The sequence below is a fragment of the Meles meles genome, chromosome 12, assembly GCF_922984935.1.
Source record: "Meles meles chromosome 12, mMelMel3.1 paternal haplotype, whole genome shotgun sequence".
NCBI classification, from domain to species: domain Eukaryota; kingdom Metazoa; phylum Chordata; class Mammalia; order Carnivora; family Mustelidae; genus Meles; species Meles meles.
Genome location: NC_060077.1, coordinates 14,367,277 through 14,395,145, shown reverse-complemented (window position 1 = coordinate 14,395,145; position 27,869 = coordinate 14,367,277). Strand labels below are relative to the sequence as shown.

The 27,869-nt window shown below is 51.4% G+C and overlaps 1 protein-coding gene across 2 annotated transcripts; it reads left to right on the top strand.

The window, feature by feature from the left end:
* The first annotated feature begins 1,055 nt into the window (after positions 1 to 1,055).
* Positions 1,056 to 27,869, top strand: VPS37B (VPS37B subunit of ESCRT-I). Of its 2 annotated transcripts, XM_046024105.1 has the most exons (5): positions 1,056 to 1,220; positions 21,473 to 21,688; positions 23,563 to 23,734; positions 25,116 to 25,198; positions 26,002 to 27,869. In XM_046024105.1, exons 1-5 carry the CDS (start codon positions 1,110 to 1,112, stop codon positions 26,497 to 26,499), a joined length of 1,080 nt encoding a protein of 359 aa, XP_045880061.1. In that variant the 5' UTR covers positions 1,056 to 1,109; the 3' UTR covers positions 26,500 to 27,869. The 2 variants fall into 2 exon arrangements, with proteins under 2 accessions (XP_045880061.1, XP_045880062.1); XM_046024106.1 differs by lacking the exon at positions 21,473 to 21,688.

Here is a 27,869-nt window from a genome sequence, read left to right as displayed (position 1 = left end):
GGAGGCCGTAGTGGTTAACCTGAGCCTTTAGGTTTCTTCCAACTAGAACGGTCACAGAGATCAAAGGAGGATAATGAGTTCACGGGCTCCTAGATCTCAAGAGACTTCTAGATAGCTAGGGAGACTGAACAATTGTACCCCCAAATTGTGTTGTTTCTGAAAGAGCACAGCTTAGCCCATCTGGGTGCCTAGGTGTCTTCCTCAGACTTGGTGCAAAGGGGTCACATGAACAGGTTTCTGCTCATGAAGCTCTGGTCCTACTGCTTTTCTGAGGATTCCTCCCTTGTGTGTACTAAGCTAGTCCCGACAGGGCCTTTGCACATGCTTCTCTTGCCGCATTGGACTTCCTACAGGACTGGTGGCTGGTTCCTCCTTTCTCATCCTTTAGATCTCCTTGGCTCTCCCCTTCTGAGTGCGCCATATTTTACTATCTCCAAGGTTCTTCTCTATTTTCTTATTTCAGCAATGTCCTTCTTCGCACTCTCCTGATTTGTAGCCCTTTGACTTGTTTCTCATTTGCTTCCCTTGTCAGGCTGTTGGCTCCACTGGGCAGGGGTGTTTCTTGTTTTGTTTAGAACTGTATGCCCAAAGCTTAATCTACGTAAAAGGTCTCAATCTTTGCTCAAGGAATGACGTGGCTGCTCCACAGTTCTGAGGAACCAAAGGCACCTAAAATTGCTTCCCCATAAAAATGCCCTTTTGGGATTCCCCAAGGCAGGTTAGGCTTAGGGGGCAGTAACTTCTTTCCCATTGCCTGCTTTCTTTGGATCTAGACCATTTTTTTTCTTGAGGAAAAAGGCTCTACGTCATCACTACGCCTTCTCCTGCGCCGCAGTGACATCATTACTGCTTCTCGCAGTGTCACAAAACCATCCACAGCTCCTTTCTCACCCTCTAGAAACCCCCAACCTTTCTGGGCTCAGCCCACCTTTGCGTCTCGCCCCGGGCCCCGCCTTCTACGTCACGTCCGCCCGCCCGCCCGCGCGGTGATGACGTCATGCCCCAGGGCTGGCGTCACGTGCCCCCCCGTCGGGGGCGGGCCTTGAGGGCGGCGCTTCCGGTCGGCGGAGCCTGGCGGCAGGAGCTGCGGCGGTGGCTGAGACGCGGGGATGGCGGGCGCTGGGAGCGAAGCCCGGTTTGCTGGGCTGTCGCTGATGCAGCTCAACGAGCTGCTGGAGGACGAGGGACAGCTGACGGAGATGGTGCAGAAGATGGAGGAGGTGAGCTGGGCAGGGGCGCGCGGCGGCGGCAGCGCCTCAAGGAGGGGCGTGCGGGGTGGGGGGCCTGCGGCAGGCTGGAGGTGGCCCGAAGCGGGGGGCGATCGCGGTGTCTCAAGTTGGGTCGAAGGGACTGCGACGAGGAATGGGAGGGCTGGAGACGGAGTCGGGGTGAGGGGACGGAGCTGGGGCCGGGCGGGGGATAGCGCCCTGAGACGGGGCTCGAGGTCTGACCGGGTTCGGGGCGAGGCTTATGAGACGCCGAGGCTGGGAGAGCCTGGAAGGGGCATTTGGGCTCTCAGGGGGCCGTGGCTGAGTCTGGTGGGATGACTAGGGAATTAGGGGAATGAGACTGGGTTGTAGAAGGTAGAGGGGACTGTCGTGGAGGACTAGGGGTGACTGAGACCGGAGGGAGAGGGCCGAGGACTAGGTCTGGGCAGGGGTTCGGGGGCTTGACGAGAGGGTTGAGAGGTACAGGCGGACTAAAGCAGAACTGGGGTCTGCGAATAGGTTTTCAGGAGGTGAGCGGACTAGCCGGATTGCCATTTCCAGGATGGTTTTGTGGGGGCTGAGGCTCTGAAGCCGAGTCTGGACGGTAGTTCTGAGATGGACTTTAGGATTGGGCAGGGTCTCTGAGGTTGTGGGAGGCACGAGGCTATGGTCTTAGCCAGGTTAAAGATTTGAGGGGTCCGGGTATCTAAGAGTTCCCGAGTGTTGGAGGGTCCGTATGGGGTCCGCCTTCATTTGGAAGTGGCCCTAGCAGAGCCGTCCTAGGTGGTTCTCCTTGGTCTGGTCGGTGGGAGCAGGAATCCCTTTCTCCATAAAGTTGCCCCTTCCTGTGAAAGAAGGGAATATGGGAATCTCGTGTGGTGGCTTTGCCCCAGTGTCTTACTGTGCTGGGTTCCGTGAGAGTTCCTGGAGCTATTTTTTTTTGGGGGGGGGAGAAGAAAAACCAGGGGTTGGGGGGCTGACAGCCAATTCCCCGCCTCTTCGGTAGTCGAGGTCCTTCCCAGCCTCCGAAAGGCATATGCCACCCTGTTTCTGGTTATCTCACTGCATCTCTTGTGGCGTGGTTTGCTCTCCAGGGCAACTGGCTTCACGCTTGGATTTGCACTGTGTGTCTCTCCTTTTCCCAGCCTTTTTGGACTCTTTCTCTGAATGTCCCATCCTGTGGGTCTGGGTCTCATCCAGGCAGGTGGACACAGGCTGATCCCAGCTCTCCCCAGCCCATTTACCACTCCTCCTTCTTTGTCTACAAAGTCTGAGCCTTCCCACGCCTACAGGGCTGAGCCTCTCACCCAGAAGCCCGAGTGGGGGCTTTTGGCTTTCTTTCCCAAGAGGGATTGTTCAGCACTGAGCCAGCTTCCTTAAAAGGGGGCTTGTATGGAGGTTGCACATTCAAAATCACTGGAAAACCCTCAACAGATTATTGTCCTGAGCCACAGAGAGGCCACTGTAGTAAGATGGTATCAGTCTCTCCATTAATACACCCCTTGTATTCACGGGCTTTGTAACTTGGCACAGAGAACATTGCTCCGAGATGCAATTTCCCTCATTTATGGTCTCCATGTGGCACTTTCCATTTTAGAGAATAATAAGTGACAAAATCCATCTTTCTTGACTGACAGAGTTTCACGTCTCTAAAGAAGTAAAGTCTTTGCCTAGTTTCTCTGCTTTTCAGTTGCTGGGAGACCTTTTGTTGTATGTCAGCAGGCATCTTTCTAGTTTAATAATAAAACGACAGGTATGTTTTTGTAATGTGTAATACCACCTACAAGTTATTTTGCTGTAGGACTCTTCTGTTTCAGTAAGAACAGAATACTGTATTTATATTGGTGTAGTTAGATTGATTATATTCTACCGTAATAGAAATAAACGGCCTTGTAGCAGAGGGAAGATTGTGAAGAGAGTCCAGTAATTTTCCTGACTCCGAGGCTGTTAGGGAGAGCATCACTTATTTCCTCTACTCAAGAAACTGGAGATTAATATGTAAAGGGAAAGGCAAATTAATTCAGCAGAACATTTTTGATGGTCTTTTTTTTTTTATTTTTTTTATGTAGAGCCATCCTACCAGAACATCCTGTATAAACACTGCACTTGATCAGACCTCATAATCACATAATTCAAGTTAACTTACTCAGCAGCAGTTTTTTCTTTGGGGTGTAGTGCTTTTAAAACAAGGAAACTGATCCAGAAGACCAAACGTTAGCCAACCAGCTCACTTAGCTGCAGTCACACTTAGCAAATCCTGTTCCTGTGGTCACATGTGGCATGTTTCTGTAAGGAACAGGTATAACATGAATAACTAAAATTTTGGCCATGGTACTTTGACTCAGGAATTAGTGTTATGCATTGGCTTATTGGCTTTTTTTCGGGGTGGTTGTGAGACAGAAGAAAATACTCTGTGAACTGTCCTCTCCTGACCAAAGGGAATTTACCGACTTTGGAATCAAATATTCTAGGCTGGACGTGGCCACTTCTCAGCTGTGTGATTTCAGGCAAGTTAATCCACCTCTCTGAGCATCTGTTGGGAGAGGGCTAATACAGTTGACCTGGGGATTATAGGAGATAGTGCATGTTAACACAGCATGTAGTTAATGCTCAATAAAGAGTAATTGTAGGGGTGTCTCCTTTCTCTCTCTCTGCCTGCCTCTCTGCCTACTTGTGATCTCTGTGTGTCAAATAAAAAAATAAAATCTAAAAAAAAAAAAAGAGGGGCACCCGGGTGGCTCAGTGGGTTAAAGCCTCTGCTTTCGGCTCAGGTCATGGTCCCAGGGTCCTGGGATCGAGCCCCGCATCGGGCTCTCTGCTCAGCAAGGAGCCTGCTTCCCTCTCTCTCTGGCTGAGTCTCTGCCTACTTGTGATCTCTGTCTGTCAAATAAATAAAATATTAAAAAAAAAAAAAGTAATTGTAGTCACTAATAATCAGCTAATTCATTGTTTTAGAAAGGTGCTGACAAGTTAATAGGGTCTTAGTTCAAGAATGTTAAGTAAATTTTTATTTGCCAGTAGCTTAAGAAACGTCTTACCTGGGGCGCCTGGGTGGCTCAGTGGATTAAGCCGCTGCCTTCGGCTCAGGTCATGATCTCAGGGTTCTGGGATCGAGTCCCGCATCGGGCTCTCTGCTCTGCAGGGAGCCTGCTTCCTCCTCTCTGCCTGCCTCTCTGCCTACTTGTGATCTCTCTGTCTGTCAAATAAATAAATAAAATCTTTAAAAAAAAAAAAGAAACGTCTTACCTTTCTGTCGTCAAAACGATTATGTATCCCAGTAGGTCTAGGAAGAGACGGGGAATGGAATAGGCCTTTTTCAAGCGTAGAATCTCTTAATCTGAACCAAAGGCTTTTTTTTTTTTTTTTTAATTGGCAGAAGGAAGTGTTTTAAATTGTAGAGTAAGACTTCTTCAAGCCCGAGGGGATATTTTGTGGCGACTGGCAAGCGTGGCTCGGTTTGGAAGGCATTCACTGTTAGGTCTGAGTACAGCTGGGCATTATACTTCCCTTACATTGTTTTAATTGGGGTGTGTGCACTTTAGCACAGCTCAAGACATTCAAATCATGTCGGAGCTATAGACGGTCTCCTTTCCAGTGTCCCCGTGTTTATCTTTTCCTGTTCCTCCTGTCCATTATGCAGTTGCCTAAATGTAATACCATCCCCAGTGATCTTTGCTCTTTCCTTTCCTGTGGGCTGACGTTTCATATGCACACATTTTATTTTTATTTAAAGTTATTTTTACATGGCAGTGGAATGTGCCTTTCTCTCTCTGTCCACATTAACCCCGTTGGACTTACAGGGCACTCCCTTAAAAGGAACTGTCGCTTAGGGGATTAGGCAGCTAAACCGCACCTCCTTGGGTGACTCCGTGTGCTTTCTGAGGAAATGTTGATTGGTTGGCGTTAACTAATAATTCCACCTAACTAAGGTTCAAAACCAGGATCTGTGTTCCTTTGGCAAGTGAACATGCCTACATTCAGAAACACTGAGGGTCTGAAAAACAGATTGTTTTGTGGAAAGAGTCTGGTCTGGGAGAAGCTGTTTCCCTAAGGCGTGTTCTGGTGTGATTTGTGTGGGGTTGCAAAGCTCCTGCATGAATCATAATGGCTCATTGAAAAGTACTGACCTTGCTTTAAACCCAGGGACTGTTTCCTCAGCCCGCTGAGCGCTGGTGGGACTGGTTTTTGGAAGTTAAGATTAAACTCTTGGAGTATCTGCTACTGGAGTTTGTGTTCACCTTGTGCAGTCATTGTGTGGAACAGCTGCAACTTTCACATTTGAGTCTTCTCTTCTTTTCACTCTTGAGTAAAAAATTACTGTGTCTGAGATTGTTTTCTGAAATTCAGTGTTTTTAAAGGAGGCATTAGGATTTTGTGGAGGGACTCTTGGGTGTCTCAGTCGGTTAAGTATCTGCCTAGAGCTCAGGTCCTGATCCCAGGGTCCCCGCTCAGCGGGGAGCCTGCTTCTCCCTCTCTCTCTGCCCCTCGCCTCCACTTGGGTGCACTCTCCCTCTCAAATAAAGTCTTTAAAAAAAAAAAGGTTTTATGGAAAGCCAAGAGTTGTGTGATGACCTTCTCTCAGTTAAACTCTCTGTGCTTGCTTCCCTTGACTACCTGTCAAGGGAGGGTAGTAACCATGTGGGTGTTGTGAGGCCCAGTGGAATGGCAGGTGAAGGCAGTACTTGGCACAGAGGGGGCTTCTGTAAAGGCTAGCCCTCTTGAGACAGATTCAGGAGGTGCCTGGGTGGCTCAGTCGTTAAGTGTCTGCCTTCGGCTCAGGTCATGATCCCAGGGTCCTATGATCGAGCCCCAAATCGGGCTCCCTGCTGGGCAGGAGGCCTGCTTCTCCCTCTCCCACTCCCCCTGCTTGTGTTCCCTCTCTCTCTGTGTCTCCCTCTGTCAGATAAATAAATAACATCTTTAAAAAACAAAACAAATAAGATTCAGAATTCTTAGACTGGCTGGCTTAGGTGAAATCACTTATGTAATTGCTCTGTCCTACCTGTGCCTAGATTAAAAGGGCAATGGGTGTGGTATAGTGCAGGACTGACTTTTGATACTAGCTGCAGACCTTGGGCAGGGACTGTCTTCCCAAGTAGAGTTTCCGCATTGCAGATAAAAGGGATGGCAGCAGTGACCTACTTCATCGGGTTGGTTGGGTGGATGAGATGAGTGTATAAGATGCTTAGTATGGCACCCAGCACAGTGAGCGCTCAGGAAGTTGTTATCAGCTGTTACTGCTAAAATGAAAAGGCTTCATATTCTTGCTGCCATTTCAAGAAGATCGCACTTCAGTTTCACAGCTGCGGGGCACTCACTGCATGTGAGGCATTTTAAAGATGGAAACGTGAGTAGGGCATCATATCCCTGTATTATAATTTGGGGAATAAACCGAGTACACAGACACAGCGCGCGAGAGAATGAGCGGTGGGGAGTTTGAGTTCCGGAGGATGGGCGCGTTGACGATGGACGGTGGTGGTGGCCGCCCAGCAGCATGGACATACCTAAAAGCGGCACTTGAAAATGGCTAAAATGGTATATTTTATATTTTATCACAATTTTTATTTATTTATTTATTTATTTTTAAAGATTTTATTTATTTATTTAATATAGAGAGAGAGATCCAAGTAGGCAGAGAGAGAGGAGGAAGCAGGCTCTCTGCTGAGCAGAGAGCCCGATGCGGGGCTCAATCCCAGGACCTGAGATCATGACCTCAGCCGAAAGCCGAGGCTTAACCCATTGAGCCACCCAGGTGCCCCTATTTTATCACAATTTTTTTTTTTTAAAGATTTTTATTTATTTATTTGACAGATAGAGATCACAAGTAGGGAGAGAGGCAGGCAGAGAGAGAGAGAGGAGGAAGCAGGCTCCCTGCCAAGCAGAGAGCCCGATGCGGGGCTCGATCCCAGAACCCTGGGATCATGACCTGAGCCGAAGGCAGAGGCTTTAACCCACTGAGCCACCCAGGAGCCCCAATTTTATCACAATTTTTTAAAAAAGCCTAAGAAGAAGGGTCCCGTGTGAATTGTAGATGATATTGAAGGGTGGGTGAAGAGGTTCTCTGGCTCCAGTAGTTAGCTCCCTAGTGCAAGAGATGGATTCCGATAGGTGGGTAAGATTTAAGACGGTAAACGGGCAGATCCAGCAACACCTTTGGCGCGGGCGGAGAGAGTAACGTAAGGGGCATTTGTGTACCGGCAGCCAGCGTAGGGGGTCAGCGCTGTCAGCCCCGTGAACGCCCCTTCTGTGCTCCATCCCAGGCATGGCAGCCCCGTCCACCCCCGCCAGGGTCTTGAGTTAGGTATTTACTTCTCTAAGTCAGGTTCTGAGGAAGAAATACGGGGGATCAGGAGGAAGTGACAGCAGGAAAGCACGGGACAGGCTTTCTGAGTGGTGAGTTGCATCTCCTCTGCCAGATGAGGGCTCCTGCCAGCAGGGAGATGGCGGGGGCGGCGGGCTGGCGGGGGACTGGAAGGCCCGTGGTTTGGTAGCAGTGAGTTTCCATGACTTTGCGGAGCCCAAGAGCACTGTGATCAGACGTGCACTTCAGGAGGCTAACTTGGCAGCAGAGTATGGGCGGGGTGAGTGCCCGAAGGTTCAGGAAAGGCCGCTTGGAAGTGGAAGTTCAGGAAAGAAGAAGTCAGGGTTGGAGCTGGGGCTCTGGAAGGCGGGATTCCCGCCTCACCAGCTTTGCCCCCCACGCGCCCCGCCTGCCTCCTCAGTCACAGACGCACAGCACCATCTCTTCGCTCCTTCGTATGCCTCTTCCACGGCACTCGTCACACATTTTGTCACATTGACTTCCTTGTGTCCCTGGCTAGTCTGGGGGCTCCATTTTGTACTGTGTGTCTTTGTGTCCTTGGCACGTAGGTGCTGCCAGGTGAGTGGAGCTAATCGGCCACAGGTGGACATGAGTAAGGGGGGGAGGGGCGAGGGCTTCTTGAGACCCTGTCCCCCAGCGTGCGGGGTGTGAGCACCGGGTCGTGGCGCCTCTGGCAGCAGCTGGAAATACAGCTCTAGAGCTTGGGAGCAGTCAGCAGACATACACATTTGGGGCCCACTTCCTTCGGGAAGAATCTAAAAGTTTGAAAGTCCACCAGGAGTAACTTTCGGGCTGGGAGAAGCCCAGGGAGAAACGATGCTGGTGTTTTATGGGCAGGCCGACATCCTGTTACAGTGTTTGTACCAACCGTATCAGACCAGTCGAAAGAGGAACCTGGAAGCAGATGGAACTGTTTGAGCCTCATCTATCAAGCAGAACTGATATACTCTCGAGCTAAGTCAGCGCTGTTGTTTGTACACAACCCTGCCTCGCGCTGGTTCAGCCTGGCGACTGTTGGACTTGACGAGGGTGTGAAAGTGATATGCATTCAGTAAGAAGCGTATTGGGATTTGTTTAAAAGATTTTATTTATTTATTTGACAGACAGAGATCATAAGTAGGCAGAGAGGCAGGCAGAGAGAGAGGTGGAAGCAGGCTCCCAATGGCAGAGAGCCCTATGTGAGGCTTGATCCCAGGACCTTGAGATCATGACCTGAGCCGAAGGCAGAGGCTCAATCCTCTGAGCCACCCAGGTGCCCCCGTACTTGGAATTTTGAGTTTGTCTTGTTGCTGGCTCACCATCCACGGTCCCAGCCTCTCCTGTGATGCTGGGCAGTGGCTGCCGCCCCCCCCCCAATCAGCCATGTGATCACGAGGGTCCACTACCGGTACACTGACCGCCACCTGCACGGCCCTTCTGTTTGTCACTCTCAGTGCAGTAGTCAGGAAGTTAAATGGGATCGTCAACACTTCCCTATAGAACAGGCTCGTGTGTGGGCTCCTGTTTGGGTCAGTCGGTAGAGCATGCGACTCTTGATCTCAGGGTTGTGAGTTCAAGCCCCATGTTGGGCATGGAGCTTACTTAAATTTAAAAAATAATAAAATAAAATCTTAAAAAGGCTTTGTCGTAGGGGGTTTGGCTCACGTCAGTGTTCTGAGCACAATTAAGGTGGTCTAGGGTAAGTATGGTGTATTTGCTAGGTTAGATGTATTAAATACATTTTTTACTTCGTGATATATTTTTAAAAAATTTTTTATTAACATATAATGTATTATTAGCCCCAGGGGTACAGGTCTGTGAATTGCCAGGTTTACACACTTCACAGCACTCACCATAGCACATACCCTCCCCGTTGTCCATAACGCAACCACCCTCTTCCTAACCCCCTCCCCCTGGCAACCCTCAGTTTGTTTTGTGACATTAAGAATCTCTTACGGGGGCGCCTGGGTGGCTCAGTGGATTAAGCCACTGCCTTCGGCTCAGGTCATGATCTCAGGGTCCTGGGATCGAGCCCCGCATCGGGCTCTCTGCTCCGCGGGGAGCCTGCTTCCTCCTCTCTCTCTGCCTGCCTCTCTGCCTACTTGTGATCTCTCTGTCAAATAAATAAAATAAAATCTTTAAAAAAAAAAAAAAAGAATCTCTTATGATTTGTCTCCCTCCCGATCCTATCTTGTTTCGTTTATTCTTTTCCTGTCCCCCAAATCCCCCATGTTGCCTCTCAGCTTCCTCATATCAGGGAGATCATATGATAAATGTCTTTCTCTGATTGACTTATTTCACTAAGCATAATACCCTCTAGTTCCATCCACATCATTGCAAATGGCAAGATTTCATTTCTTTTGATGGCTACATAGTATTCCATTGTGTGTATCCACATCTTCTTTATGTAGTATCCACATCTCCTTTGTCCACTCATCTGTTGATGGACATCTAGGTTCTTTCCATAGTTTGGCTATTGTGGACATTGCTGCTATAAACATTTGGGTGCACGTGTCCCTTTGGATGACGTAATGATATTTTTTATGATGGGTTTATCAGGATGTAACTCCATTGTAAATTAAGGAAGATCTGTATTTGGCTTTTTCACAGTATTTGTAGCAGAATGTTGCTGTGGGGATTATGCCCAATGTGCTGTGCAGGGTTTTCTGTAAACGCCCTGTGTGTCAGCCCTTGTTCACGTATGTAATCACTGACTCTGAACGTGCCGAGACAAGAGTTGGTTTGTTTCCCCCTCTGCTGTGTGGGTTTTTCAGATTCCGTCATTATTAGGGAAAACTGTCTTACCTAGGAGGAAAAAGGCAGGAGACTTGTTCGTAGAGTTGGTTCCTAGGGAAAGGATGGAAGCAGGGAGGTGGATGGGGCTGTGTTGTCATAGGTGGTGCTGCCGTATGTCAAGAGAAAGCTTTTGAAAGCGTTTCTCAAAAAAAAAAAAAGCATTTCTCACAGAATTATGAGGAATATTGTTCATTACTCTGCCAAAGAGTTGGTGTGAAACACAGATATTTGCCTAGCTTGTTGCAGTACGAGCAGCGTCATAGTTAATGTTTCCTTCAAATCAGATCTTTCGTTATCACCAAAGCTGGTGCCACCAAGAGTGGCACCTCGAGGTTCTATTCCTGTCCGTTGCCCGGTGCCTGGGGCGGCAGAGGGACAGAGGCAGCGCTGATTACCGCCTGCCATCAGACTGCAGCTGTCATTAGCGTGAGCGCAGCTGCGGCCGAGTGGGTTCATTCATTACTCAGCCTTTATGGAACACCTCGGGGATAGGAAGTCACGAAGACACTTTGCTTTCCTCTTTTAGGACTGCGCAGTATACAAAAGTCAGTCTTCCCAGACATTGGGTGGGTGAAACGGTGGTGATGGGGACACTAGTGGGAGGGGACCCAACAGGCCTTTGTGGGGTTGGGGGGGATCCATAGAGAATATTTCCTGGAGGAGATGACTCATGAGCTGTGACTCAATTAACAGGTAATGAGGGAGGAGGCCTTCCAGGCATGGGGGTAGACACCTGGAACAGACAGAGGAAAAGCCTGGAGAGGGGTGCGCAACAGGACTAATCCGGCCTCGCTGGAAGGTCAGGGCAGGACAGAGCGGGGTGGGGAAAGGGGCCAGAGAGGCAGGTGAGACCAGGTGGCTCGATGCTCTTGACAGAGGGAACCACGGAGTGCTGCGGTCATAGCTGGGACTTTAATGGATGGTTCCAGCAGCCCTGATGGTGGAGGTGGGGGTGGGTTTGAGGGGAGAAGACCAGAAAGCAGGGAGATCAGCCGGAAGGCTGAAAGCTGGTTGATAACAAAGAGCTTCGGGACAGCCAAAGCCAAAATCACCGACTCGGGCTCACACCAGGCTCCTCGGAGGGCCTGGGAGTCTTGTTTTGTACCTAATTCAAATAGGAACACATTTGGTCGTTTGGTTTCTCTGTCAGTGGCGGATTTTTGAAGGGTATAGGGAAAAACTAACAGAGCCGGTAATACCATCTGGAAATAAATGATAAGGAAGAGGCAAAAGTTATAAAAAGCCTCATGAAAAATATAAGGTCAGTTCTTAAGCATAGTGGCTCAAGACGGGATTTGGGTTGCTAGGAAACCCTGGGCACTGTTACCCTTCCTAAATGTCCGGCAGGAGGATTAACCGCGAGCAAGCTGCTCAGCACGGGGCCCACGGCGGTTTTCATAAGGTGCTGCGGCTGTTGGCTTCGGGGCGGCACTTCCCTTGGCCGTCCTCGAGGCCCTAATTCTGTGCACGGCGTGGTGGTTGCATGGAGAGGACTTCCATGGTGAAGCAGTTTGGAAAACCAGGGTGAAGAGGTTTCGGTTTTGCTTTGCTTTGTTTGGTCCTTACTGCCCGGGTGTGTGGTGAAGCCCCAGAGGGCCAGACCGCGCAGCGTTTCCCAGACTTGCTCGTGGAACCTCATGGGACTGCTTCCCTGTGGCTCGCCTTGGCAAGTGCTTCTGTAGGGGATAAGTGCCATCTGCTCCCAGTGCCCACGGGTACTGCCGCTTCACACACGGAACTGGAGTTGCTTGGTGTTCACAGCGCCGGCTCTGTGTCCTCCGGGCAGGCCTGCTTTCACACTCTGTTGGAGAACGCAGGGAGTGTCTGGTAGCTTATTTTAGTTGTCTCGAGTACGTAGTCGTTAACGTTTCTGATTCCAGTTGATCAAATCTTTAAAAATGTGTTTTGTGTTTATTATAGAAAAATTTAAAAATGCAGAAAATTATAAAGAAGAAAAACATAATCACATGTAATACCACCACCCAGAGAGAAATACTGTGGACATTTTATATGGGTTTTTTTGTTTTGTTTTGTTTTGTTTCCTACTTCCCCCCCACTGGGATTATTCTGTATAGAGAGTTTTTGGTTTGGGGTTGTGTGTGTGTGTGTGTTTTAACCTAAAGTTATACTCTGGGCATTTTCTTATTTTTATGTCCTTTTTTCTTTTTCATCGTTTTTTTAAGTACCCAGTGTAGGGCTTGAACTCATGACCCTGAGGTCAAGACTTACGTACTCCACCAACTGAGACAGCCAGGGGCCTCATTTTATTTTTTATCAGAATATTATATGACTGTTTTGTTGTTGTTGTTTTGTTTTGCTTTGTTTTTAACATTTTATTTGAGTGAGAGCACACACAATCCCAGAACCCTGAGATCATGGCCCGAGCCGAAGTTAGACACTTAACTGACTGAGCCACCCAGGTCCCCATGACTGTGTGTTTAATGGCTGCTTAATATTTGATCATGTGGATATGTCCTAATTTATGTGACCATTCCCTTATTGGATATTAGGTGCTTTTTCTTTCTTTCTTTTCTTTTTTTTTTTTTTTGCTATCCTACATTATATTGTGATTAACCTTTTTGAACATAAATCTGTTAATTTTTTCTTTCTTTTATTTTTTTAAAGATTTTTATTTATTTATTTGACAGACAGAGATCACAAGTAGGCAGAGAGGCAGGCAGAGAGAGAGGAGGAAGCAGGCTCCCTGCAGAGCAGAGAGCCTGATGTAGGGTTCAATCCCAGGACCCTGGGATCATGACCTGAGCTGAAGGCAGAGGCTTTAACCCACTGAGCCACCCAGGCGCCTCAATCATTTTTTTAAATCGATATTTTAAGTCTTAAGTAGGCAGTTTTTTTGTTTTTTGTTTTTTGTTTCTTTTTAGTTAGAACATCAAATTCCCTATAGGAGATAACATTGCAGGTCTTTTTTGTTATGAAATTTAAGTAGAATAATTTCAGGTTAACATTCTTCTTTGATCTCTTTCTCTACCCCTGGACTAAAAAAAAATCCCACTATTAGAATAGTATTTTCTCATACTGAAGAGAAGATGAATAATTTTAGTCATGTGAGAGTAAGTTTTATCCACTAAATTCTTGACTCAGGTGTTGGAAAGTTTATATCATGATGTATTTTAAGTGTAAAAGCAAAAATTGTCAAATGATGTATTCTTAATACACATAATTTAGGCTCCACCTGGTTAGGCATTTTTGTATTTGCACCTGTGTAAAGACCATCCCAGAAAATTCTCATACATTCATTTCTTGTAAATTGTGGTTAAAAAGAAATAGAGAAAAGGGAAAAAACCCTTGAGCTCTTACTAAACAAATGATTGCTTTGGTGGTTTGCCCTGGTCTGAAACTGCTAACAAGAAAAGCAGAATTTATAGGGCACCTGGGTGGCTCAGTTGGTTAAGCGCCTGCCTTTGGCTCAGGTCATGATCCCAGGGTCCTGGGATGGAGCCCTGCAGATCCTGTACCATCAGGCTCCCGCTGAGCAAGAAGCCTGCTTCTCCCTCTCCCTCTGTCACTCCCCCTGCTTGTGCGCTCTCTCTCCTTCTCTCTCTCTCCCTATCAAATAAAATCTTAAGAAATAACAACACAAAGAAACCCACAAAAACCCCCAGAACTTAGAAGGCCTGTCTTTCATAGGCTTTCTTTGGGGAAGGGTAGGAGTGATTTGGATTTAAAATTACAGTAGAAGCTATTAATTGACCTCCCTTCACTTAACCAGAGTATACCCGTTATTGGCTATTGGCGTTTCCCTCCATCGGACATGGTGATTGATGCCCCGCCCCCCCATGATCATGATCAGCTGTCTGGACATTTCTGCTCCCACACTGCGGTTGTGTACTTATTGAGAGTTGAGGACCTTTCTATTCTGGTTTTCTTTTTTTTTTTTTTAAGATTTTATTTATTTATTTGATGCACAGAGATCACAAGTAGGCAGAGAGGCAGGCAGAGAGAGAGGGGGAAGCAGGCTCCCTGCGGAGCAGAGAGCCCGATGTGGGGCTCGATCCCCGGACCCTGATATCATGACCTGAGCCGGAGGCAGAGGCTTAACCCACTGAGCCCCCCCAGGCACCCCTCTATTCTGGTTTTCTTAGAGTAATTAACTTAATTTCATTAAATACTGCGGTAACTGATGAGCCATAGATGAAAAGGCGAGGAGAGAAGGTGAAGTTGAGTGCTTTGAAGAGTTAACAGAGCGGGACCCCAGAGACAGACTTGTTAGTGACTTAGGATGGACCAGGCTGTGGGGAAACGGAATTCCAGGATTCTGCACTCGTCTCACGGGGCCGGTGTTTAAACCCTCCCCATCAAAGGGTGTGGTCTGGATGAAAAAGAACTTCTGGAACTGGAGCTAATAGACCCTTTCTCTAGGAATAGAGCTTTGCCTTGAATGAAGAAGTGGACAGATCATATCTTTAAAATTTTGTGTGTTTACTGATTTATGGCTTTAACCAAACTGTTCAGCTGACCAACAGCTAATTGGTTCTGATAATATGGACTGAGGGCTGGGAACCTGGGGGGCTCAGTGGGTTAAAGCCTCTGCCTTCGGCTCAGGTCATGATCTCGGGGTCCTGGAATGGAGCCCCACATTGGGCTGTCCACTCAGCAGGGAGCCTGCTTCCCTTCCTCTCTCTCTCTGCCTACTTGTGATCTCTGTGTGTCAATTAAATAAATAAAATCTTTAAAAAGAAAATAGGGACTGAGGGCTTCTCGATGGCTTCCCTGGCTCCCTAGCCGACATTGATTCGGTAGGACCAAGTGTGACAAGCCCCTTACCTTTAGGAGACAGGGACAAAGGCAGTTAACACGTTGACTGGTTTGGGTGTTCCTGTCCTGCCTTCTGTTCCTCCCTCTCCCCAGAGTACTCAGGAATTACAAGGTCACGATCCTAAGAAAGTAACATTCTGACAGGTGACAAGTTATCAGAACCGGTCACACCTATTCTGTTTCTTTCTTGTTGGCATCATTATCCATGTAAGTCCAGGAAGTAGGGAGGTCCCACACCCCTGGGAATGTTAGGAAGGAAGTCTTCTAGGAAAACAAAAGCACCCTGGTATGTTGAACCTGCCAGAACTAGAAAGCTAATTCTTCTCTGGGACTAGTCCATTTATTTTCAGATGTAGCCTTTTGCATTTCTATGGTTAGTTGCACTTGAAGGCAGTGACATTCTAATTTTAAAGATGAGAGCCAGGTCCATATGGAAGAGATCATTCCTGTCTCCGTCTGGTTGCCTGCTACTTTCTGAGGGCAGCAAGTTTCATCTCACGGATTTTGACACCTTCAATCAAAAATAGCAACCTTTATTAATCTAGCACGCTCGCTGTGTTGAGCGGGTTGTTTTGGTGGAACATCAGATAAGCAGCCAGTAAATTTTCTCTCCCAAGTAGGCTGTAGCCTTGGAGATGGTTTCACACAACCCACGAGGTGGTTGTATTTTAGGGAAGTTTCATCATGTTCTATAGTTCTTTCACTGTATTTTTGAGTTTTCAGATCTTTAATTTTGTTAACATGTTAAACAGTCCAGCTCTCAGCTGTTAGGTTTTCTCATTTAAGCTACGTTTGCAGCACAGCTCTGAGGTCCTGTGGGCTTGGATTACGGGCTCGAAAGCCTGAATGTACTTGGAAGACTGGAGAGCGAGGACTTTGTCACTGGCGAGGTCTTCACTGAATGAACGGAAGATGAATTTGGGCTTTCTAATAACCTAAGCTTTAACAGTAAAGCCCACACTCAGATTGCGTGTGATCTTGGTGATTTTACCCTGAGATTAATTGGTGAGCTAGATCAAGTGTAGTACAATAAAAGGAGAGATTAACCTGGCTGAACACGTGCCAGCCTTTCGGTCATCTGATCCATAAGCTTGCTGTGCGTAGTCTTAATGCAACCCAACGTTTTCTACTGGTAGGAAGTATAAAAGTGAAGTTCTGTTTTTCCCCTCATCTTTGTATTATGGATAACTTTCAATTTAATTTTATCTGGAGAGGAAAATATGAAAATCAAAATGAATTTCCCACTAAAAGGAGCCAGCATTTCTTCGAGAGGGGCTGGTCCAGATGGGGACCAGAATAAGACCCTTGTTCTGGTCCCAATCTGTTCTTGTTCTGCTAGAGAGCAGGGCAGCTGTCCAGCCTCTGGGGACCCAGCTGGAGTGTCTCCCACTGGCAGTGGGCAATTTGAGCATCAGGAGGATCAGTAACTACAATTAATTGAAACCTGTAAAATATACAAACCTATTACTTAATAAAGATGCTCCCCCAGAAAGCTTATTAGTCATTATCAGAGGTTGCTTCATCAAACTCAGGCTTCTAAAAGTTGCTTTAAGGTTGAGGGGAGGTTGCCGTGGAAATAAACAGTCCTCCTGCTTTTCCTGTGTAAATGATTTCAGATGGTCAGCCAGATGAGGCAGAAGCTCCTTACACGAGGACTCGAAGCCAACACATGCAGAATTTGAAATCAGAGTTAATGTTAACTTTTGTGTGATTATGGCATTATCGTTATAAAGTTCTTCCATATTAAAGATACACACTGAAGTTAGGGTGAAATGATAAGATGCCTGAAATTTGCTTTAAAATACTTGAGAAAAAAAGTGGCAGGGGGGCGCCTGGTGGCTCAGGTCATGATCCCGGGGTCCTGGGATCGAGCCCCGCATTGGGCTCTCTGCTCCGCAGGGAGCCTGCTTCTCCCTCTCCCTCTGCTTCTCCCCCTACTTGTGCTCTCTCTCTCTCTGCCAAATAAGTAAATAAAATCTTAAAAAAAAAAAAAAAAAGGTGGGGAGTACCTCAGTGAAGCAGGGTGGGCACATGTCAGTAACTGTCAAACCCGGGACGAGGTACACAGATTCGTTACACTCCTCTCTCTACTTTCCCTTCGTGTTTGAAAATATCCTCAATAAAAAGGTAAGTAAAAGATATAAATAGAGGGGTGCCTGGGTGGCTCAGTGGGTTAAAGCCTCTGCCTTCTGCTCAGGTCATGATCCCAGGGTCCTGGGATTGAGCCCCACATCGGGCTCTCTGCTCAGCAGGGAGCCTGCTCCCCCCATCTCTCTGCCTGCCTCTCTGCCTACTTGTGATCTGTCTGTCAAATAAATAAAATCTTAAAAAAAAAAAAAGATATAAATAGAAATTCAGATGAGTGAACCCTAGAACTTGAAAACAGGGAAATGAGAGTAGATCAGCTCTGTGTGTGGCTGGTAGATGCTACGGGTCGTGCGGGGCATAATCTGCAGAAAACGTCCTTGGGAGAGAGTGTCCTGACACTGCACCTCGTGACTCCGCTTACCCACGGACACGCCAGACTCTGCCGCTCCCCCAAACCTCCCTGAGATTGTATTTCTCTCATGGGTAAAATGGGGGCAAATCGGCCTCCCCTTCACTGAGGGGCTTAAATGCATGAAGAGAAGGTGACAGGATGCCAGGCATGCAGTAGGTGCTCAATAAATGTTAGCAAATGCTGTTGAAACATGAAGTTTTCACATCACCAGTAACTTAAGTCTTTAAGTTTTGTCTATTTTGGACTTTTGTTGTTCCTTTTCTCTTTTGAGCCACTTACTTGAAGAGCAAATGCAGTCCGTGTTCAGGGCTGCAGTGCGCAGGGTCTGGGTCCTCTGGAGCTGGGCAGCGTGATGCTCAGGGCCCGCTTACACTCGGGGTCAGGACAGACCGTTCTGGTTACGGGCCCCCCGAACCCGGCAGCAGGTGCTTCACTGTATTTCCTGATGAATGATGCATGAACCCACGCACCCCGTGCACCACTGTGCTGGAGCATGTTGTGGCTGTTACAGGCCGTTCCCGAGGGCCTGAAACTTGTGAGCGTTTTAAAACTACAGTCCTGTGGTGCCCTCGCCCGTCCGTCCCCACCTGCTTTCCCGGCGGGGGGGAAGGGCTGAGTGTCCACTGCAGAGGCCGGCGCCGCGTGAAGCCGGCTCCTGGCTGAGGTGTCCCTGCGTGTGTTCCGTGTCACTGGTTTCTCTGCAGTGATGGGCAGTCCTCCTCCAGAGCAGTCGCCGTCGTCCTGAGTCTCCCCTACAGTTCACTGCCAAACCACCGTACAACTGTGGAAGCATCTGGTTTGGGAAACCTCCGTAGAACTCAGACCTCGGGCCCAGTGCTGGCTGGCAGGGAGCAGGCAGCTCCCGTCGATGGGCCTCGCATCGGGGACTGGTGCGTGTGTCATCCAGAGGGCAGTTGATATGGTCTCTTCCACACCAACGTTATTTCTGACTACCCTTCCCCAGCCCAGATTCAGACAGAATGGCATGCGTGTGAGGTAGCACGTGCGGGCTGCGAGACCTTCCTGGATTAGCGTGAGCGTCGCCAGAGACAAAGGGGTCTTCACGTTTCTGCCTGGATGAGCATGTCTAAAATACCTCGTTTTCTTTTTTTTTCTTAAAGATTTTATTTATGTATTTGACAGAGAGAGACACAGCGAGAGAGGGAACACAAGCAGGGGGAGTGGGAGAGGGAGAAGCAGGCTTCCCACCAAGCAGGGAGCCTGATGTGGGGCTCGATCCCAGGACCCTGAGATCACGACCTGAGCCGAAGGCAGCCGCCTAACGACTGAGCCACCAGGCGCCCCTATTTTCTTTTTCTGAAATTTGTGTGTGTGTGGTCGATGGTCCTTTATTTTTGTCTATTGCTGAAGCACAGCTGCCCTGTAATGTCGTCAGTTTCAGGTGGACCACGTAGTGCTTGGACGCATGTGCAGATGATTCAGCCACCAGGATAAGCGTGGTCCCATCTGTCCCCTTCCCGCGTTGTTACAGTATCACTGTGTTCCCTCTGCTGTACTCTCTGCCTCCAACACAGTGTGTAGCTGGAAGTTTGTATCTCCTAATCCCCTTCACCCGTGTCACCCCCCCTTTTTTTTTTTTTTTAATTTGAAACAGCTTATTTTTCTAGAGCCTCTGCTCTTCTGGTTCTAGTACTAGCAGGTTGTATTAAAAAATAACTTTCTTCCTGTAAACTCGTGCATGCTTGTAGATGCTTGCAGTGAATCAAGCACCATGTATAAGGAGAAATAGGAAAGTTTAAAAAGAAAATCGTTGAGAGGTTGCCGTGAACTTGGCGTGAACATCGGTCCAGACCGCTCGTGGAGGGAGAGAGAGGCAGAAAGGAGGAGAGGACTGGGGTGCTGCTCCGCAGGCTACAATCCTGCATCTCGTTTTTCTGGGATTAGGAGCAGAAAAGGAAACTGAAGTGGAGTCCGTGATTAAAAATGTGTCCTTACCACAGCAGGGCTGCTTCCTGAAAGGGTTTCTCTGTGGTTGAGAAAAAGGCTTGTGAGAACCATGGAGAGGTCAGCAGCACGGTTTTCTGTTCCCGGGGTCTGGTGGCCCTATGACTGGCCTCCTGCACGGAGGTGACCCCTGCAAGCGTTCTCAGGGTCACGCCCGGATCCAATCAGACGCCCAGGCTGGGCTCGGTCTTATGGGAGGTGCAGGGCTGGGCCGGGTGTTGCCCACGGTGACTGTCGCTTGGCCTTGCTGAGTGTGCTTGTGCCATCCGTCCCCACAACGGAGAGTTCCAGCCAGGTCGCCTTTGCTTTGCAAATGATGGAACAAGACTGGCTGTTTCCTCCCCATTTCTAATCCCAGCGCAGAAAGGAGTGTTACGGAGGAAGGAGTCTTTTTCTGCATGATTGCAGCGCCCCCGGCGTGTTCTGAGGCTGAAGGGGCTGGGCTGGCTTTAGCCGAGGCTTCTAAGCTGTCCTGGCCTTGTCCCCTGGAGAGTGCCGTGGGTGTGCTCTGGGTGGCCACTCAGAACTTACCGGTATTTACTAACTTAAAAACATCTGAATACCCAAAGGCTAGAAACAAATGACGGCCTGCGACGACAGGTGTCAGTTGTCCTTTGATTTGGCCCTTGCTGGCTGGCGGCTTACACCAGTCTTTATGCATCCCGTGCTAGCAGAGCGCCCTTCGATCCTAGCCGCGCAGCTTTGTGCTCCTCTCTTCTAGGACTTCCCAACACACGGGAGATGTGCTTTTGACTTGTTCGAGACCCTACGAGAATAAGATTTCTTTGTAGCTGTGTTATACACGGAGATCAGAGCAGCGTGCTTAGCTGGACCCAGGCCTGGGCCTTCTGGAGGATTCGGCTGACTCGGGGTTGGTCTGAGCCAGCCAGCAGCACCCCTTCCCCTCCGGTGGTTCTCCGGTCCGGCCACCGTGGGGGAGCACTGCACAAGAGCATTCCTTTCACGGCATGTTATTGGCAGGCGCTTTGGGATGCCAGCGTCTTTCCGTGGTTCCTACAGAGATCTTTGCTCACAGCCATGCCTCTGCTGAAGATGGAAACCCTGCTTCCAGAATTAGCCTCAGATCCAGCGTGAGAACTGCCCCCCACCCCAGCCTCCGTCTCAAGGACTTGATCAGGGGGCCCTGTCTGCATCAAGGGTTTGGGGCATTGGGTGCTTGTCCTACACAGCTTTGTCCCCCCTTCCACGGTATATGATTCTCTTTTTTTGCCGGACCTGGCCTCCAGTGACCGGCTCTGGGGGTAGGGAAGGATCTCTGACTCAGTTAGCAGAGCCCTACTGTGTGACCCCCTGAAGGTGCTTGGCACACTGAGACCCTGCCTGTGTTAGCATTCGGGGAGGGGAGACCATGATCGGGGACACAAATTTCCTGTTTGCTCATTGTCGCCAGTGGCAGCGACGACTTGGGTGTGGGGCCTCGCGAGAAGGAGCCCATGGGACGAGCAGACTTGAGCTCTGGAGGTGGTGGGGGGAGGGGCTGGTGGGCAGGTGGGGATCAGGTCCCCCGCACTCAGCAGTGAGGGCGTGCTAATAAGGTCCGTTCCGTTTAACCGGGCTGAGGGCCGCTGAGGTCCATCCGGTCGTGACGACTGAGTTCATGTACCTGTAGGAGCGTCGTCTTCCTCTCAGTGCTCTGCGCCTCCTTTGGCTTGGCAAATCGTTGTTGCCCAGCCAACGTTTATTGAACAAAGACTGAAGATCGAGTCAGAATGCTGGAGTGCCGGCAGCTGGGGCCTGACTGTGGCCTTGAAAACTTGCCCCTTCTCAGCTATCAGATGAGACTGGCGTGCCCGGGGGGTGGGCTGTAGAGAAACTCAGCAGTTTCTTGATTTATAATTTAAATTTTGAGGTAGTTGTAGATTCACAAGCAGTTGTAAGAAACTAAAGCGATCCCTTGTGTCACAGCCTCCCAGCCGTGGCATTGGCCCTGTCAGGATCCAGGAGAGTGGACCCCGTGCCCGTGAGCCTTCTTCCCGAGGTCCTTTCCCGACCACTCAGCGGTCTCCATTTCTGCGACTGCCCTTTCAGGAGTGTGGTGTACACCGGATCCTCAAGTGTGTGACCCCCGGGCTGGCTTTCTGCCCTCAGCCTGATTCCCTGGAGCCTCCTGCAAGTTGCCATGTGTGTCAGGCTTCCTTCTTTAGGACTGAGCGGTGTTCCGTGGTGTGGATGGGGCGCGCTTGGTTTGGCCGGCCGTCCCCTGGTGGACGACGGCTGCATGGCTTTGGGGTTTGGGCTGTCACAAATGAAGCTGTGTTGAACATTTGCGCACAGGGTTTTGTGTGAACATAAGTTTTCATTTCCCCAGGGGTGAATGCCCAGGAGTACAGTTTCTGGGTCGCATAGTTACATGTTTCGTTGCTTGTTTTTTTTTAAGATTTTATTTATTTGACAGATCACAAGCAGGCAGAGGCAGGCAGAGGGGTGGGGAAGCAGGCCCCCTGCTGAGCAGAGAGCCCGATGCGGAGCTCGATCCCAGGACTCTGAGATCATGACTTGAGCCGAAGGCAGAGGCTTTAACCCACTGAGCCACCCAGGCGCCCCGCATGTTTAGTTTTAAAAGCAGTTGCTGAGCTGTGGTCTTGAGTGGACCAGACAAAGGTTTGTTTGTTCTTTCAGCTGGCTCAACAATAGAAGGAAAGACTCTCGTGCAGCAGCTCCCAGAACTCTGCACTGCCAGGAACCCCATTTACACGAGGGCCTCAGACTCTCCCTGCCGACTAGAAGCAGCAGGAGAGGAGGGTGTTTCTGCTGCACTCCCGTTGTAGTGTTGAGCTTGAGGCTCAAGTTTCTGTCTTAATTTAAATCCTTAATTTAAATTCTGTTTTAAGGCAAGCCGGATTTTTAGGGCCCTGGGCCCAGCTCCTGGGTGTGAAAGGTACTCCGTGTCTGCTGTGGGGACCGGGGGCCAGGGTGCGCGTGCAGTGGGTGCGCGGGTACAGACCGCTTCGGGAGCAGGGCAGGCACCCTGGGTGGGCTTGGCGGGAGTGGGAGGCCGCACAGTGGGAAATCTGCGCCCAGACTCTCAGGAGGAAGGAAGTGGGGGAAAATAGCCTGGGTGCGGTGGCAGCAGATATCAAGGGGGAAACGAGGTAACGGCTTTGGGCCACCCGGAAGCTACGAGCACAGCGGGGCAGGACGGTGCCCCGTGGAGACCTCAGGTCCGCACAGTGCGGCTGTCGTGGGCAGGCCATGGTGGTGGAGGCTGGTCGCCGGCCAGCACGGGTGGCAGCCCATGTGTTTGGGGTTTTCTTTAAGCATAGCTTTGCTGAGTTTTATTAGGAATGCTTCACCTTGTCTCAGACCCATCCACTTCCCCTCACCCTTGTGGTCTGGGGCGCCACGGCTTCCTCCCAAGTCACACCGGATGGGCAGATCAGCCCCAGCCTTGGATCTGGAGCCGGGAGGACTCCCGCTGTCCTCTGAGTCGAGGGGGAGCCGGAGGTGGGCGTGGGAGAGCAAGCAGGGTCACTGTAAGCGGAATTCATTCCCGAGGGTGTCAGGCTTTCGTGTTTGATCTCTAAGCCTGATGACTGAGGCTGGATTGACATCATGCCAGCTGGTTCTCTGCTGTTAAACGTGATTCCCTAATTTCCTGTGGAGCCGCAGAAACTGGTTTGGAACAGATCTATCCCTGAATGTACACAGCTGTTGAGTCCTGCAAGCGCAGGGAGGAGGAAGGCATCCCAGCCCCCGCGCCGCTAGCGAAGCAGAGAGCCTGGGCAAGTCACAAGGCCGCCCGTCTGCAAGTTGTTGGAACGGAAGTGGCTTTGCTTTTTGAGAACAGGGAGCTGCATCCACACTGCAAACCCAGAGGGGCTGGAGTCTGGGCCGGGAGTGGCCCGCATGCGGTCTCAGGGTCTCGGCTGGAGACCAGGCCGAGGGAAGCAGATGTGGCGGCTGTGTGTGTGGGGTCGGGGGGGATGTCGGGAGCCCCGGGGGACGGGTCTGTGAGCTAACACTCGCTGGTTCTCATCGTGCCGTGTTCCTTGCAGACGCAGAATGTTCAGCTCAACAAAGAAATGACGCTCGCCAGCAACCGAAGCCTGGCAGAAGGAAACCTTCTGTACCAGCCCCAGCTGGACGCCCTGAAAGCAAGTTTGACCCAAAAATATCAGGAACTCCAGGTTCTCTTTGAAGCCTATCAGATAAAGAAGACCAAATTAGGTAACTTTTCCAGGGTGATCCTTGCAAGAATAGAGTGGAGGGAAGGGCACATTTGCAAGCTGTTGGGCTGCCAGGAGAGCCGCGTTACTGTGGGAAGGTTTCAGATTGAGACCCTGGTTCATGCCACAGATTTACATACAGAATCATTCCGCCTGTTTAGAGAAGAGACTTAGCCACTTTTCAGACAAAATTTCACTTTGTCCAAACAGCCCAGAAAAGTCATGTTCTGAATCATGCTATTTACCAGATGTCTCTCCTGTGGGCCAGGCCCTCAGGGTTAGTGTTCAGATGTACTCCTCGTGGGGACATTTCACCGTAACGTCACACTTAGATTTACGGTCATTACGGAGCTGTGGGAACAGAGTACGGGGTCCCGCATGCTCTGCATGGCTTTCCAGGGCGCTGCGGGGAAGGAAGGGCTAAAAGCCTGCCCTTCAGTGAGGCCAACGGGAGGCCTGGTTCCAAGTCGCCCTCACTGTCTATGCTACCCCAGCGCGAGCTCGGAGGCAGGCCGGACAGAGGGGTTCTTTCCTGGCTGGGAGGACGTACGTTGTCATGTAGATTGGTAAAATGCACCTTGGGAAGAGTTGTTTGGCAGAACCTACCTGAAGGAACCTACCTGAAGGAACCCTGTGCTCACTCTGATTCAGCCAGTCCGCCCTGGGTGTGCCGCCGGCAAAGACCGACGGGCCCAAGGGTGCTCATGGTAGCTTTGTTGTAACAGCTGAGTGTGGAAACCGTCTACATGTCCGTGTGCAGAAGGCCGGGTCCATGAGTTCTGCTCTCCACACAGTGGACATTGAAGGAGATGAGGGGATCTCAGGTCCACGGTGTGGGGGGAAGGAGCCAGCACAGAGCGCACCCTGGGTGATGCATTCCCGTGAGCCTCCCAGCCAGGCAGGATTGGGCATCGGGGCTGCCTCGGGGGCAGTCTCTGGGAGCGGGCCTGGGGCGCCTTTGTGCATGTTCTGTATCCCGATCTGGGTGGTGGTGCTTGGGGTTTATACACTTGAGAAAACTGAGGTCCTGGGCTTAAATTCCTCCTGCTCGATGTAAGTTACCACTCAGAAACGAATACAGCAGAGGTCTGTGTGGGGCGGTTCCTGTCACCTCACATGTTGGGTGACAAGCCCTCTGTGGCCAGCGACGGTGACATGGTGTGTGGGATGCGTGGCCTCGAGTCTGTCCCGTTTTGTCCTTTGTGCTCCTTCCTCCTGGATTTTAAGGCCTTGCTTCCTGGAAAGCCGGCTGCTACCTTCCCAGTTAAAGTACGCCCCTCTTTGAGAGGAGGGTGGCACGGAGTCTGGGGGCGTTCTGGGGCGGCTTGAGGGGCTGAGGCCCGGCCGCCTCCTCCTCTCATCATGCCTCTTGCTTCTTCCAGACCAGCAGTCTAGCAGCGCTTCCCTGGAGACCCTGCTGGCGCTCCTGCAGGCCGAAGGGGCCAAGATTGAGGAAGACACCGAGGTAAAGCCAGCCAGTGTGGGCGCGGGGCCCCGGAGCACAGTTGCCAGGGTCTGGGCCACTTTGGGAGCCGGTGGGCAGCCCGTTGCTCCGCAGCCAGGAGGCCGTAGTGGGTCCGGTGCTCCAGCGGCGGGGGTGCACCGTACTGCGAGTCCGTGCCCTCGGGGGGCTGCTGATGGCCAAGAACCGTGGGCTCTGGCGGGGCGGAGCCTGTGCGGCCATGGAGCACTCAAGGTTGGAGCCTCACTAAGCGATACGGCCTGAGTCAGGGGCAAACGGTGCACAGTCGTAGCAAGCTGAGGTGGACGGCACGTCGCCAGGTTCGGCCCCATGGTCGAGTTCACTGCTGGGCTTGGGTGGCAGCCCTGGTGGGCACGAGCCTGCCTTTGGCCCCCTGAGCCTGTAGGGGGCATGTCTGTGAGGGCGCAGCCGGCCGTGGTGGGGGGAAGGAAACGGCTCCGGCTGGCTCGGTGAGAGCGTGGGAAGTGGGTAGGGTGGTTTCCTCTGCGCCTCGAAGCCCAGCAGCTCGGGGCTGAGCCCGCTTCCTCTAAGGCTGGCTCCACCTCGGGCCTGCTGCCATGTGCAGCTCATGGGGCGCGGTGGGTGGCCTGGATCAGCTGCCTCTTTCCCCTTCTCTCTGCGGGGGGCTGAGGTCGGCTGGTCTGCGGTTGGGAGCACGTGGCGGGTGGGGTAAGTGGGAGACGGGATGGAAGGAGGCTGGGTGCTGCCTCTCCCTGGGTGGTGAAGGGAGCTTCCTTCCCTGAGGGCTGACCTGTCCCAGTAATCCGTTCTCTTGCCGCTTTCAGAACATGGCAGAGAAGTTTCTTGACGGAGAGCTTCCTCTGGACTCCTTCATCGATGTCTATCAGAGCCAGCGGAAACTGGCCCACACGCGAAGAGTGAAAATCGAGAAGCTCCAGGAGCTGGTGCTGAAGGGGCAGAGACTTCCACAGGCCTCTGTGCCGGCCCCGCTGCTGCCCAGGGTGCCCGAGCCGGTGCCCGCCGCCCCCCTGCCCTACCCTACCTCAGAGGCCAGCGGGCCCCCCTCCATGCTACCTCGGCGCATCCCCCCGCCTCCGCCTCCGGTGCCTGCAGGACGCTTGGCCACGCCATTTACCGCCGCCATGGGCTCAGGACAGGTGCTCCCGTACCCGGGATCCCAGTGCCCACCCCTGCCCCCCCGCGTGGGCCTGCCCCCCCAGCAAGGATTCTCCGCGCAGTTCGTGTCTCCATACCCACCCGCTCTCCCCCAGAGACCCCCGCCGCGGCTGCCGCCACACCAGCCCGGCTTCATCCTCCAGTGAGCCTCTCCCATCCTTCCTGGGAGGCCACACCCGCCGGCCGGGCCTCTGCACGCACAGGCTGAGGACCAGGGTGCCGGTGCCCTGGGCCAGCGCACCCATTTGATTTTAGAACTAGTAGGTCCGCGGTAAGTAGCCATAGGACCCGGTTTGGTACCCGGGGGTTGTGTGTGCAAGGCCTCCGCCCCGGTCGCGTGGGCGTGTTTTCGGTATGACTTCTAAGTCTTGTAATGTCGATGGACTTCTCCGTCTGGGGGAAGAGCGCCCTCCCTTCCCACCTGGACTCGTGGTCCTCCCTTTGTGGGTTCATTTCATGAGCATGTTCCATCGTTTCTGCTTCGTTTGCAAAAGACTGGGCCACGCGGGCTCGCCCACCGCACGCCACAGTCCCTGGTCAGGGTGGGCCGCCTGGAAGGTGCTTACTGAATCTGGGGGGCAGGGGTGGCCAGTCCCCCCTCCCCCAAACCCGGATGCTTCGAAGCCCCGTGCGGCGTTGGCACTGGGCCCACAGCCAGGGCGAGTGGCAGCCGGGCCGGAGGAGATGGGTCTGAGCTGGGCCTTGCCCAGCGATGAGCCCTGCTCCGCCTCTCCCCCCGCCGCAGCCGCCCCTGACGGTTTCTACAAATACCCCTCCAGTATTTTTACTATGTCTGTGATTTTCCTATTTTATATTGGCAAAGAAAACTTTTTGGACACAAGACCATTCAGGGAAACTTTATAAAAATGCACATATTGTTTTGAGCAGAGTGAAGTACAGAAGTGAATGCCATTTCCTTTTTTACAAGCAGTGTACGGTCACACCTGTGGGTGCCTGTGCTGTGCCTTAGTTTCCCCCTGGTGCCAGTGAGGGGCCGGCCCCGGCTCCCCTGCAGGCCCCCAGGCTGGGCAGGCAGAGGGGCAGCTCCCACGAGCGGCTTTGTTCCTAGAGAGGCTTGGTTGGGGTGCTGCCGGCGGAAGCAGCCTGTCCCACCGTGGACCAGGATCCTCATAGCCAATCTCTTCCTCGGTGGGGGCCTCTGGGCAGGAGGGGGACAGAGGGACCCCAGCAGCATCTCCGCTGTGCCCAGATCGGATGGTGCCAACCAGCACACGTTCTGCCACACACCCCCGCTCTTCCTGGCCCTTCGGGGTCTCACCGGCCCAGGTACCAGAATGGTGGCAGAGCTCCACAGGTTCTGTCCCAGCAGGCCAGGGGCAAGGCCAACACGCTTGGTCGTCAGTTCCCTTGGGCAGGGACCCCCTGTACTGTCACTGTAACGCTCCAGGGGCTGGTTTACTGCCCTGCCCAGTGAGCTCGGTGTGGATGGGACGGCGCTGCCAGGGTCGGGGCTGTGAAGCTGGAGGACCCTTCGTAATAAACAGAATGAACCACC

Excerpts from the sequence above, each read along its gene's own strand:
- VPS37B (XM_046024105.1), top strand. The coding sequence starts at position 1,110 with ATGGCGGGCGCTGGGAGCGAAGCCCGGTTTGCTGGGCTGTCGCTGATG. Across the intron at positions 21,689-23,562 it reads AGCCTCCTGCAAGTTGCCAT|ACGCAGAATGTTCAGCTCAA; the intron begins GTGTGTCAGGCT and ends TGTTCCTTGCAG. Across the intron at positions 23,735-25,115 it reads GATAAAGAAGACCAAATTAG|ACCAGCAGTCTAGCAGCGCT; the intron begins GTAACTTTTCCA and ends TGCTTCTTCCAG.